The sequence below is a fragment of the Gavialis gangeticus genome, unplaced genomic scaffold (genome assembly GCF_001723915.1).
Source record: "Gavialis gangeticus isolate Ggan-Ray unplaced genomic scaffold, GavGan_comp1, whole genome shotgun sequence".
NCBI classification, from domain to species: domain Eukaryota; kingdom Metazoa; phylum Chordata; order Crocodylia; family Gavialidae; genus Gavialis; species Gavialis gangeticus.
The window spans coordinates 36,656,273-36,669,058 of NW_017729004.1; the positions used below are offsets into that span (position 1 = coordinate 36,656,273).

At 41.5% G+C, this 12,786-nt stretch overlaps 1 protein-coding gene across 5 annotated transcripts in view; it reads left to right on the forward strand.

Annotated features, from left to right (window-relative positions):
* MPP7 (membrane palmitoylated protein 7) overlaps window positions 1–12,786 on the forward strand; it is a 306,910-nt gene that overhangs the window by 143,357 nt on the left and 150,767 nt on the right. For all 5 annotated transcript variants that reach the window (XM_019508234.1, XM_019508235.1, XM_019508237.1 and 2 more), the window contains exon 4: window positions 6,221–6,298. In XM_019508234.1, the coding sequence (XP_019363779.1) occupies window positions 6,221–6,298 (78 nt within the window). The remainder of the gene's footprint in view (window positions 1–6,220; window positions 6,299–12,786) is intronic.

Consider the following 12,786-nt stretch of genomic DNA (forward strand, 5'->3'; position numbering starts at 1 on the left):
GAGAACTCTTCAGTTCACTCTCTTCTCAGTACTGACATAAAAATGCTGGCACACATTGTTATTCAAGTATATGTTCATGTGTCACCTCCCACCCCCGCACACAACCACCTCTTGCAAATAATAATTGGGAATCTGATTCTCAGTTAGCAGGCAAAGCTTTTCAAGAGTGATTTTCTTTTTCTCTCTTTTGAACATGTTCTCTATCTCATCCATTTTGAATTATTCTCCAGGCTTTTATAAAATCTTGAAAAGCTGTTGAGACAAAGTGGAGTTACTTGAGACTTTTTTTTAGTAGTAATAATACGTATCAGAATCCTAGTTGTAGAAGGTGGACAAAGACTACATACAACTCATATGCTATCTATTGTAATTCATGGAAGGAGTCTGATTTCATTCTAAGCAAAGGGATCACTTTGGGTCAACTTTCTGTCTTTAGCTACTGCAGTTTAATTTTGCTTTGGAACCGTTACCTCAAATCATTCATGCCAATTTAAATACAGATTTACCTACTGGTACCCCTTATATGAAGAGCAGCTAAGGTAAATGATACTTCCATGACTGAACACATTTAAAGGGTATCTACACTGCATTGCAATGTAGACAGACCCTTAGGTCAGGGGCTGGAAAAGTCTGTCCTGTGGGCCCAATTGGGCCCGCATCAAACTCCATTTCCCAGCATCCCTTGCCTATGTCGCTGGAGCTGATCTCCATGGAGACCCCAGCAGCGGTGGGGCTGTGACAGCACAGGGCAGGGCACGTGGCTGGGCAGGGAGCTGCTCCAGGGCTGGGATCTTGCTGCAGTGACAGTGTGCTCCAGAGCTGGGGCAGAACTGTGATCCACTGCCCATGCACCCCAGGCAGGGCCATGCAGGCAGTAGATCTCAGTTCTTCCCTGGCTCCAGACCATGCTGTCACTGCTGCAAGATCCCAGCCCCAACTCCAGCCCAGTCCTAACAGTCTCCACCCAGCTGCGTGCCCTGCCAGTGCTGGTGGGGCAGGTCTCCATGGAAACCCTGGCCCTTCACTGTCATGACCCTGTCACTGGTGGATCTCTGTGGAAACTGGCTACAGTTTTGTAGTCAGGGACTGCTGGGAAATGGAATTGAGCTACTGGCTCCACCATTTTGCCCACCCCTGGGTTAGGTGATCAACACAAATCTGTATTGCTTCAAACCAGCTCTTGCTGCCATTGCATGAGTGGAATTAGGGCAAATTTGTCTGGTGAGATCAGAGGTGGGTGGTGTTAAGAAAGGTATTGCCTCTGGCAACTTTTTGGCTTGTGACTATTTTGACTTTTTGTAGCCTGCCTGCACCCTTCTCCTTACCCCACCCATACCCTAACTTGTATCACTTAAGACACAGAAGGAGTATTGTATTCCTGCACAGCCTTAGTTTTGAATCCAGGGCCACTTAATGCCCAGTTATATTCTTCATTAGAATATCTCTGCTGCAAAGTTTGGTAGAGTTCTTGCTGATTAATAGTTTGTTTAAAGTTATGGGCTCTGTTTTATATACATATTCTGATTTAAATATCTCATTGCTTCTGTATTAGCATTGATATCCAATAAGTAAGTGACCAGAGGTAATTTAAAATAGTCCCACTTCCAATCTATAAAGATATTCATTTGTATCAGTGTACAAGAGTGAATTACCATTACTTTTTTGAACTTTAAGCCCGAAATTACTTTTTGAAAGGAGTTAAAGTTTAAATACAAGGATGATTTTCTTTCTCTCCTGAAAGTGTAAAGAATGCATAAACTTTCCCCTAATAAAAGAAAGAGCATACCCTGTCAAATGAAATTCCTAACACTTTCCAAAAAGTTCATTTTGTGTGAAAATAAAGCAGACATTTTCACCACTTGAATAAAAACAAGGCATTATAATAAGGTAGTTCCAGTCTCAATATGTGGCTTTTGCAACCACAAAAACTGTACATTAAGTATGTTTTATTTACATATCAAGTTAAAATGTTCCATATTTTAACTTGTTCGTTGTAATTAGTCATTATGTATTTTTAATAATTAAAATTGCTCACTTTTTAAAGCTACTTTAAAAATGTTATTTATCATTTGAATAAAGCACTCCTAAATGTTGTGCCTAAATTTGTTTACATTTGGCCAATTGCCTAAAAACACACGTGCATTATTATCTGGTTGAAATTTGCATTTTTCTCAATTGATTTGCCCAGAATGCTTCCTTACTGCATTCAGGAATCTATTATAAATGAGACCTCTGTGCAGAGGATGAATGCAGCAGTGACAGTTCAGCAGGATAATAGTGCTAGTCAGAAGCAGCATCTATTGTGACTCATCTAGCAACTTATGTGGTGGATTTACTAGAATGGTCTACGCATAGAATAATCTGAAACTGCATTTTCAACTTCTAATTTAAGAGAACTTAAAATAGAAACCAGTGAGATGAAATGGAGCAAATATTTCAATTCATAGATACAGGATACAGATCTAACCAAGGATAATTTGTCAGTCTAGAAAATACAGTAAACAAGTGGGACAAAATGGTATCAACAAAACTGGAGCATAGAAGTTTTTCTGGAAAAAAAATGAAACAAAACAAACAAACAAACAAAAAAAAAAACAGTTGCAGTAATTTTAAGAGGGGTAATCCTCTCTGGCCCTAAAATCCCTCCTTCTCCCCTGGAACAAGTTTACTACTTACACTAGATCTAGTTTATCATAATCTATAAATGAGTAAAGTTTCTGTTCCGGTTGTGGGTACTGTCTAGCGCAGGGTCAGCAACATTTTTGGGAAGAGTGCCAAAAATGCCCACAACCTTGACTTGTAAGATGTTGGTGTGCCAAGGGCTGATGGCAGGGGAGCTGCAAGGAACCCGATCCTTGTCATTTCAGGGCAACCCCAGCCCTTTCCCCACTGTCTACCCCAAGGCGTGCAGGCCAAGCAAAATGCTTTCACATGCCATGCACTGTCACCTGTTCTGGGGGTTGCCTACCCCTTGTCTAGCATGTTCTGATAATGTTAAAATTTACAGCTGACATGACTAAGTTGCCCTTCTGTGCATGAGTGTTCGTGTTTTAGACTGTTACTGTATCTTATCCACTAGTCAAATAGTATCTGTAGCAGGAATTATGGGTGACTGGTGCCTCCTGAGTCTTGGGGGGGCATTTGCAGATATCAGCATCGGGGACAGAGCTTGTGAGCAGACACCGGCGGTGCTGGGGATGGAGCTCATGAGCACCCGCAAGTGGTGGCGACAGGGACAGCTGGGGCAGGGTGGGCACAGCACAGAGCCATGGCTTATCCGGTGGGCACAGGGAAGTGGGGGTGGCTTTCACCACTGTGCTCCACTTGGCCTGCAGCCCCTGGTCTGATGCTCGCCTGCTCGCCTGGTGGCTCCCACTGCTGCTTCTGCCACTTGTCTGGGAGGGCAGGGGGAGGCGTGTGCCCCTGGATCTGCGCAACATGGGCTGGAGCTGGGGCTGTGCCAAGCTCTTCTGACAGGGTGGTGCTGCCCTGGGAAGGAGCTATGGGGAGGGCTGGGGAGTGGGGGGGCACAAATTTGCTGTATCAACAGTTGTGAATCTTGTCAATGCAAAAAAAAAAAAAATGTTGAATTTTAGGTCACTAGAGCTTTCTTAAAATGTCACCAACACTGTACGGATTCTAAAATGGAAGTATGCACTTGCAACCCCTGACTGTTGGAAACAAAGTCTAACTGAATTGTCATTGTCCTTTAGTAGGTCATAAGGTAACTGCTTGTAAGCTCAGACTTGATTGAAATTCTTCTGAGTAAAATTAAGATGGGAGAAAATAGATCTAACGGTGAAGCTTTGCCTTTGATTTTCAAGGTTTTTTACTTGCCTAGATGGGTTCCTGGTGGCTTAAGAAGGTTCAAATAGCTGTAACAGGGTGCGTGAGGTGTGTGGGAAGGGTGGGGGGGGGAACTGGGGGAAGGCTAATTTTTTGCTTTGGAAGGTGATTATGATGTGTAAACCTCTCTAATTTATGTTTTTGGTCACTCCTAGGTTGGATTACTCTAACATTTCTCTCCATGGGCTATGCCTCAAAGTAGCTAGAAAGTCTTAATGCAGAGTGCAGTTGTTTTCTTAATAGTATTTTGCCTATAGACCCCCTAGACTAACTAGAGAATGCTTTCCAATTATTCTTGTAATGTGCTACAATACTATACACTACTTACAGGTCAAAACAAATCACTTCGTGGTGTGGTTCATTTAGGGATTAATTCTGTCTTCATGCTTTAGTTTGAAGTTGAGATTGTTTGGAGTGCTTGGGACAGGTGTCACTAAATTGTGGTGTTATTGCTCAGGAGATATATTCTAAATCAGGGTTGTTAAAGATATGGTCTGCAGAGCACCAGCATCTAGCCCCTTGGTACTGTCTGTGGGTCTAGGACTGGACCTGCGTGCTGCTGTGGTATGTGCTGGACAGACCCCATGTGCTGCTGATGGTGTGCAGGGCTGGTCTGCATGCCCAATCCACCCCAGTGACTGTCCCAGTACCATTCTTTTGTAGGGCCTGCAGGGCCTGATTAAGCTCGACAGCCCTGTTCTAAATGAAAAACTGTCAGTCTTGAAATTCATTCCCACTTCCCTTTCCCAACTGAAACACCATAGTTCATCATCTATAAGAGTCTAATTCTCCCTGTATGTCGATGTTATTAATAATGACTTGATTTATGGTGGTTCCTAAGAGCCAAACAAGAGTGAAGCCTTACTGTGTCAAATATAGTAAAATGCAAAGTAGTAGTCAGTCCCTGTCTTAGTGAGTTTATAATCTACAGCGGTGGTCAGCAGTGCTTTCTAGGAGCAGGCCAGAATGACCCAGCTCAAGTCTGTGGTGGGCTGGTGCTAGGTCCTGCTTGCTGCCACTGAACACCATCAAATCCTCCCTCTGCAGCTCTGTGGGCCAGATCCAGCTCATGAGCTGTAGGCTGGCAACCCCTGATCTAAATTGTCAAAAGCAGCAGATGGTGGAGCTCCGTGGTTTGATTTTGGGACTTTGCACCTAGGAGGGGAGAAGGTTAATAAAAATTCAGGGAAGTGGAATGAGGACAACCAGGTAGTGTTTATGAAGCTGAAGCGAAGAGACTAGGGGGAGGGGGGAGCAGGAATTGGAGCAAATGGCCAATCAGCACAAAGCAGGAAAGCCGAGTCAGAAGCATAGAAAGTTTGCAGAGAGTCTGAAGTCCTGGCTCTGGCTGCTTCTGCTGCTGCTGCTCATACTGGCTGGAGTCCGTGGCTAGTTTCTCCCTGCAGTTTTTCCCATTCAGGCCCTTGACAGGGAGGGCATCACCTGAGTTGTAGAGGCCAAAGAATGTGTGCCAGGGCTTGGGGGAAGGGGCAAAGTAGGAGGGTGGATGGCTTTTTACATTATGCTAATTTCGACTGGGGTTTTTTACTGCGCGTGTCTTGAGAATGGTGATAGGTGAATAACCTAATGATTGAGAATACAATTATATGCAGTTACAAAATATTTTGTAAGAAACATTGTTATAGGCTTTTAAAAAGTATCTTGGCTATTTTACACTTTAACATGGGAAAATCTTTATATTTTTTTTTAACTGCCTGACTTCTGGGGGAATGCCTTTCTCCTTTTAAAAGAATCAAATGTCACTGCATTCTAAAACTAGGGAAAAAAGATTAATATTGATAGTTCTGACCAATAGAAACTTAAAATTAAATGATTTTAATTTGCTGAAATACTCCTTTTTTCCTGGCATGTCCAAATTCATATTAACACTACTTTACCTTTCTTTTTTAATTATTTTAATGATAGCAGTCACTTGAGCAAACTGTCTGTCAAGATGTGGGTGGCGGGCTATTATTTCACTTCATAAATCATAATTTATGGGTGGGGGTTTACGTCCATTTTGGGGATAAACACTTTATACTTTGTGTTTTCAGCAGCAATATAAAATGTAATTGATACTTAAAGCACTATGTTAGAAATATGGGTAGAGAAAAGTTGGGGGGAAATCACAAATGTTTAGGTGTTCTGTGGGTTGGTCTACATACTGAACATTTTTTCCATCTGATTTCATATTCTTAGCACTTCAGCAGAGGCTGATGATAGATTACATCTACATGATTGCTGCATATATATAGGTTTTTATATGGATGTTTCTTTGCTTGCAGGCACTCAACAGATCAGTTAACTCAATGGGGTTGTATTGTCATATTTCCTTTGCTGCTGAGTAAACTTATCTTGTACAATTGTCTTACAGATTCATGAGAAACTGCATTACTATGAAAAACAGAACCCTGTGCCCATACTCCATAGTGCAGCAGCCTTGGCAGATGATGTAAGTGTCCCCTGCTGAGATCACTGGTACCAAGTCTCCCAAAAAACTGTCTGCAAGCAGAACTCCTCGTAGTGCAAACATACAGCTGTAATCCTCTAAGTTGAAATCATAAGAAGCTGCAAATGTTTCCAAAGGTGCTGTCATCACTAGTCTCTTTGCTGATATAACTTTGATTTTTATTCACTTTCCTGTTATAAAAACATTGCATCTAGATAGCTGCTTGTTCTGCTTTGGTAACTACGTAATAAAAATTACAGTTTGGAAATCTACAGGAAGGGAAAAACTGTCAACTATTATGTTTTAAGAAAGTCATAGACAAGAGGAATGCTTTGGAAAAATAAAGACAAATGAGATGGCTATATTGCTGACAGGACAAGAAAAATGACAGATAACACTACAGAAATGAGGCATATGAAATAACTGAAAATGAGGGGTTGTCAAAAAAAAATACCTGTGCAAGAAAAAGAACAGTAGTGATTTATGGATATTAGAGCTTTCCAAATTACCTTCATAACCAAAAAATAAATTGTAGAAGTGGTCGGCATTGATGGAGTAGTTAATTTCCTGTTACTATAATTTTTACTTTAAAGAAAAAAAAACCAAGCTGCCATTCCTCGCTATTTTGGTTATTTCTAAGATTCAGTTGAATTGTGTGCACACCTGTATAAACTATGACTGAACCTGAGGTAGGGTGGATAGAGAAATGTTTAATAAACTGTGGTTTAGGTGAAATCCAGAAGTCTTTGGTGCAGTTGGTGATCTCAGTTTTTTTTTTTTCTTTTTATGGAAAAGTCAATATGTTTTAGGATTCATTTCAAATATGGCAGCATTGAACCTTGATGCATTTCATAAATATTCCTAGATGTATAACTTTATTTAATTAATGCCCTCTGATTTTAAATAAGCCATCTGTTTATCTGCCATGAAACATATGATAAATTTGGATGGCAAATCTTACAAAATTAAGAATTTCAGCATACTGAAACTTGCATGAAAAAGCATAAGAGAATTTTATCATCTTCAGTTGGAAGAAATCTACATCCTATAATATATCAAATGTTAATAATAACCTGTGACATCAGATGTATGTGCTTCCTGTAATAGTATTTAAACAAATTATTTTGGACAACTGGAAAACTCAAATGATATAGTCCTAAAGGCTAAGTACAAACAGTCAGAAAGCCTGAGACTGAATTGATTCAGTCTTTGCAGGTCAGTTTAAGCAGTGTAGATTGAACCATAAGCAAGTGAACAGACATTCACTTTTGATTGCAGAAACACAGCCACATGGCTGCACTGGCCCAAGCCAGAAGCCTGGGGGGAGTACCAGATCACACTTCCCTACTTGGCTGGAGCAGACAGCTTGGGCCAAGGCTAGCTTGCCAGCCTGCACGGGGCAGTTTATAGGGGAGGGGCAAAGCATCCTGGAATGCCAGGGGACTGTGACTTAGCTTGAATTTGGAGGGCATCTGAGACAGAAGGTCAATAAACTGATGTAACCTAAATCAGTTACGTCTGATACTACATCCATCTAGGTTTATCTTAAACCAGTTTTGGCCACTTTGAAAGTGATTTATGTGGACTGAACTTCCAGGCTAGGGACAGACATTCAAAAACCCTGAGTCTGAATTGATTCGATCTTTGCAGGTTAGTCTAATCTGCAAAGCTTGAACTGATTTGGAGATGGATAGACATTCCCTTTTCATTCCAGAAAGGCAGGCACATGCCTGCAGTGGTTCAGACTAGAAGCCCAGGGGCACTAGAGCAGCCCTCCCTTCCCTTCCATAGGGCTGAGCAGAGGGGGGAAGTGGCCAGGCCCAGTCAGGATGCTCTTATTATTTCCCCACCCCGCTCCCAGCAGGGGGTGTTTATCACCCCTAATTCAGTGTTTTCTATCAACCCATTAAGAAAACAAAGCCTCTCTCCATTTAACTAATGGAGTTCTTCTTAAACACCGTTTCCAAGGAAGGACATTAAGCTACCTGTTGATTAGCTCCAAAAAGTCTGTCTGCCTTTGTCATCTCCCACAGCATGGACCCATAGCCAGCAAAGGGGCTGCTAGCTAATGCTGAGGTTTCTGCGCAAGGCAGAGGGACAGGGGGAATAATCCCTGCTTAGCAGGGAGAAGCCAGGCAGACGTTGCTGTGCCTGCAAATCACTGCTGGATCTGCAACCAGGGTGTGGAGGGGAGGGGCCAGCTCTGCTGTGGAGCAGAGAGCTCTGTCTAGCCCAGCCCAACCCAGCCCAGAGAGCATGCTGGGATGCTGGGGGAGTCTGGTTTATCTTAAACCAGCAAGGGGTCTGGGACAGACATTGCATAAACCAGTTTGAGCCAAATCAGTAAGTCTGATTACTACATTGAACCAGGTTTATCTCAAACCAGTTTCAGCCATTTTTAAATTGGTTTATGTGCATTGAACATCTGTTCCGTTACAGGTTTAAACCAGTTTCTGATCACTTAGACTGGTTTATGTGTAATGTCTGAACCTAGCCCTATTGTGTTACAGATTTGAAGCGGTTTCCGGCCATTTACAATGGTTTATGTGTAATTTCTGTCCCTAGCCAAAATGCTATTTGGTCATATATATATCCGTTTATAAGATTATTGGGACATTTTTTAAGGCTAAAATTTAAAAAAAATCAGTGCCTTTGGATTCAAAATGTAAGAAGCAGAAATGTGCCAAAAGTATTGAATCCTCTGAATAACAGGCTCCTTAAAAATATCTCTGGTTGCCCTCCCAGGAAGTGATTTTTGAATTCTAAAAATTTAGAACATTGATTTTTTTCATTACATATTTAATGTGGCAAAAGAGAAATTAATGGCCTATGTCTAAAAAGTGTATCATTAAAGGAAGTGAATCTTTGTGCATTTTTGCATGCCCACAATTAAGGGTTTGTTCTTAACCACTAATGTGGTTATTCCTTAAGAATCCTAACAAATATCTTTTATTAGTATAATTTTAAATGGGCATAATGCTTTGGAGTGTGGAGAATAATTTGATATTATTTGAATTCAAGCTAAACACTTTGCAAGTATGTGTGTGAATGCATTAGCAGTAAACTAATTTGTATACAATATAAATGTGTTTATAAAACATGGAATTGGATATTAGAACTACTTTAAATATTTGGCACTCCTTTTGACAACTAATCGCCCTTCAAGGATGCAGAGCATATTAATAATGTAACAGTTACTTTGTTTCAGTAGGTTTTGAATTAATGGTGTTTTTATAGTTGAGTAAGCATGGAAGCATTCTTATTAGAAATGCCATATTTTTATGTGATTTAAAACCAAAATACAGAGTAATCAGAATTACAAACTGTTTCAGGGGGTATGATTTTACTATTATGTTTGGTATTAATGTTTTAGGGAATAGTTATAAAGGCAGTAATTTCAACTAGGCTGCTATTCTGATTTTGTTCACATTCATTCCAGCGCTTTGCAAACTAAAGTTGTGTACGAGAGATGCACTCTCTCTTTACTGCAGAGTAAAGGTGTTCGAGATTACACTGTATCAGATCAAAAGGCCATAAATCAAATTCACAAGCATAGTCCTTATGAAGTCTTTTGAATCAGTGCTGTGCTGTGGTAAAGGGCCTTCAATACTTTCTCCAGAAAACCCCAAGCCCCCTAGATCCTTGTGTTGCTTCTCTATCCAGCCTTCTGTTCAAGTGTGGTCTCTCCTCTTTCAATGTCCCTAACTCTAATTTCGCTTCTCTCTCCTCCTCCCCACCCCTCTGTAGTGGCTGCACTTTTTATAAATGTCTAGGTAAGAAATATTGGTGTCCTTAAGGGAAGAATTTCAAAAGTGATTTTTAAACACTCATGCTCCTGCAGTCCTTAGCGTGTTAAAGGTAGTAAGTCATGACAAAAACACATATCCAACCTTTTCAGTGTAGATCACACCTGAAATAACCCCAGGGCTATATAGAAATACTTTACATTTAGAAACAAAAAACAAAATAACCTGAAACTGACAGAAATGTTACAAGCAGCTCTGGTGCCTGCCATATACAAATTGGCACATAGACTCCTCAGTCCCTGTTTCCAGATAGGTGACATAGGAGGCCCCTCCCCTCTGCTCCCTGGCTGGAACTCCGGCAGAGACTGCAGGCACAGCAGGGTCTGCCTGGCTTCCTCCTACCCTGTCTCCTCCCTTCCACACCTTGCTGCTTGCTGGACAAGCTGGGATCCCCCCCTCCCTCCCTCCCTTCCATCTCTCACAGACCCTAGGTATGTAGTATGCTAGGTAATGCTGAGAGGTGTCTGTGTGTGAGTGTCTCCAATTTCACTGGTACAGGCAGGCAGAATAGTGACTGCTTAGGGGTTTTTGGAGCTAATCAACAGGTCATCTGTTAAGCTGTTTAAGAAGAGTTTGAATTAATAGAGAGAGGCTATTGTTTTGCTGATGAGGTGATAGACACTGTTATCAGCCCCCTGCTGGCTTGCTCCCCTGTCAGTTTGCTGCAGACAGTATAAAGAAGCAGGGAGAGGGAGATTGAAAAGCTTCGTATCATCAACAGATGCATACACTGAACACCTTCCCTTGCCTCAGAGTGCTAGCTGGGGCCTGGGAGCTGGCAACACTCCTGCCCTTTGGGCAGCCAGTGGGGAAAAGCCTGGGATGGTGCAGGCAGGGTGGAGGTTTACACCCCTCCCTAATCAGAGCATCCTACCAGGACCTGGCCATGCCCTCCCAGCTCAGAATTGTGCAAGTGAAGGGAGGGCTGCTGTAGTACCTTCCAGCTTCTAGCCTGAGCCACTGCAGGGATGTGCCTGAATTTCCTCAGTCCAGAGAGAATGTCTGTCCAGTTACAAACCAGTTCAACCTAGTCAGGTTAAACTAACCTGCAAAGTTTGAATCGATTCAGGCTAAGGCTTTTTTAATGTATGTCCCTAGCCTAAAAGTACTTTTTTTTCCCCCCCTTATGATTTGTCTGCTTGTTCCTCACTATTGAAAGCAAGTGTTCTAAAGCATGTGTATTTCCAGCTGAGTACATATCCACCAAAACAGGTGCTCTGCTATAGTTAATAATCATTTGTACTTATAATTTGGTTGAAAACCGCAAACTTACTTTAAATTAAAGACTATACCTTTGTTAGGAAAGCTGCCATAGGTAAATTTAATCAGTTGTAATAAGCAGGATGAACCAAGGGAAGTGGAGATAACAAAGGGAACCTGTAGTGCTTAACCATTTCAAAAAACATTGGGAGCCAGTACTATCCTAAACTATCTTGAGTTTTTAAAGCTAACTAGACTAGACCTGGTTGTTTGCTTGCATGCTAGGTTTCATGCACATAAAGCACTTAGCTCTGCCTCTCTTTCTTGATTTATTTTTGTAATCTATAGTATATATGAATATTGGTGATGTGTATTTTTCCTCCCTCTGATGAACACATTTTGTCTGTTATTTGTCTGTTTGTTAGTATTAAACGTTTATTGTAATGAATATGTAGTTGAGTCTTTGTGAATATGTTGCTGAGTTATAAGAGTCATATAGAAAAGGTGTTCCCTTCACTAGAATTTTTATATTTAATGTTTATGTTTTTATAATTGTATTTATGAAATGTCTGGTTAGTTCTATTGTAGAACTGCTTTTGAAAATCATTTAGTTAAATTGCTTATATAAACTTAAAGTAGCTTAAAATGAAGTTAGGTGAATAAAATTACTTCTAGCAAATCAACCTTCTTGGAGACTTTTTTTTATAATATTAATGTAATACTAAAAAGTGATTGTATTAAATCATATTTTAGATTATGTACCATGCAAGTTCATGGCTCTTTTTTTTGTTATCCTCAGTGTTCCCTCTAAGCTGTGAGGTGTGTGCAGGTGTGCCTGGTAGTGCAGTATGAATGCGCCTGTGTGGCTGTACATACTGCACAGCTTAGAGGGAATGCTGGTTGTCTGTCCCCCCACCGCCCCCCCCCCCAGCAAGAGTTGAAGTTTGAACCCATATAGCAGAAAATTTGTCTCCTGAGTTCAGACTAGTTCAAAGATTAGTGATAAGAGAAGCTCATGCATGAGACATGCAGCTCTGGGAGTAAATGTTAGACTGGTGCTCTATTGTTGACTAATCCTTAGATGCAGGGGTAGCAGTGGACATAGTCTTTCTGGACTTTTGGAAGGCCTTCGACACTGTATCTCACCCCGTTCTCATTAAGAAACTGGGGGACTGTGTTGTTGACACCCACACAGTCAATTGGGTCGCCAACTGGCTGGAGGGCCGTACCCAGAGAGTGGTAGTGGATGGGTCATTTTTGACCTGGAGGGGTGTGGGCAGTGGGGTTCCACAGGGCTCGGTCCTCGGGCCCGCACTGTTCAACATCTTCATCAGTGACTTGGACGAGGGGGTAAAAAGCACCCTGTTCAAATTTTCTGATGACACTAAGATGTGGGGGGATGTGGGCATGCTAGAAGGGAGGAATAGGCTGCAATCGGACCTAGACAGGTTACAGGGGTGGGTGGATGAGAATAGGATGGGATTC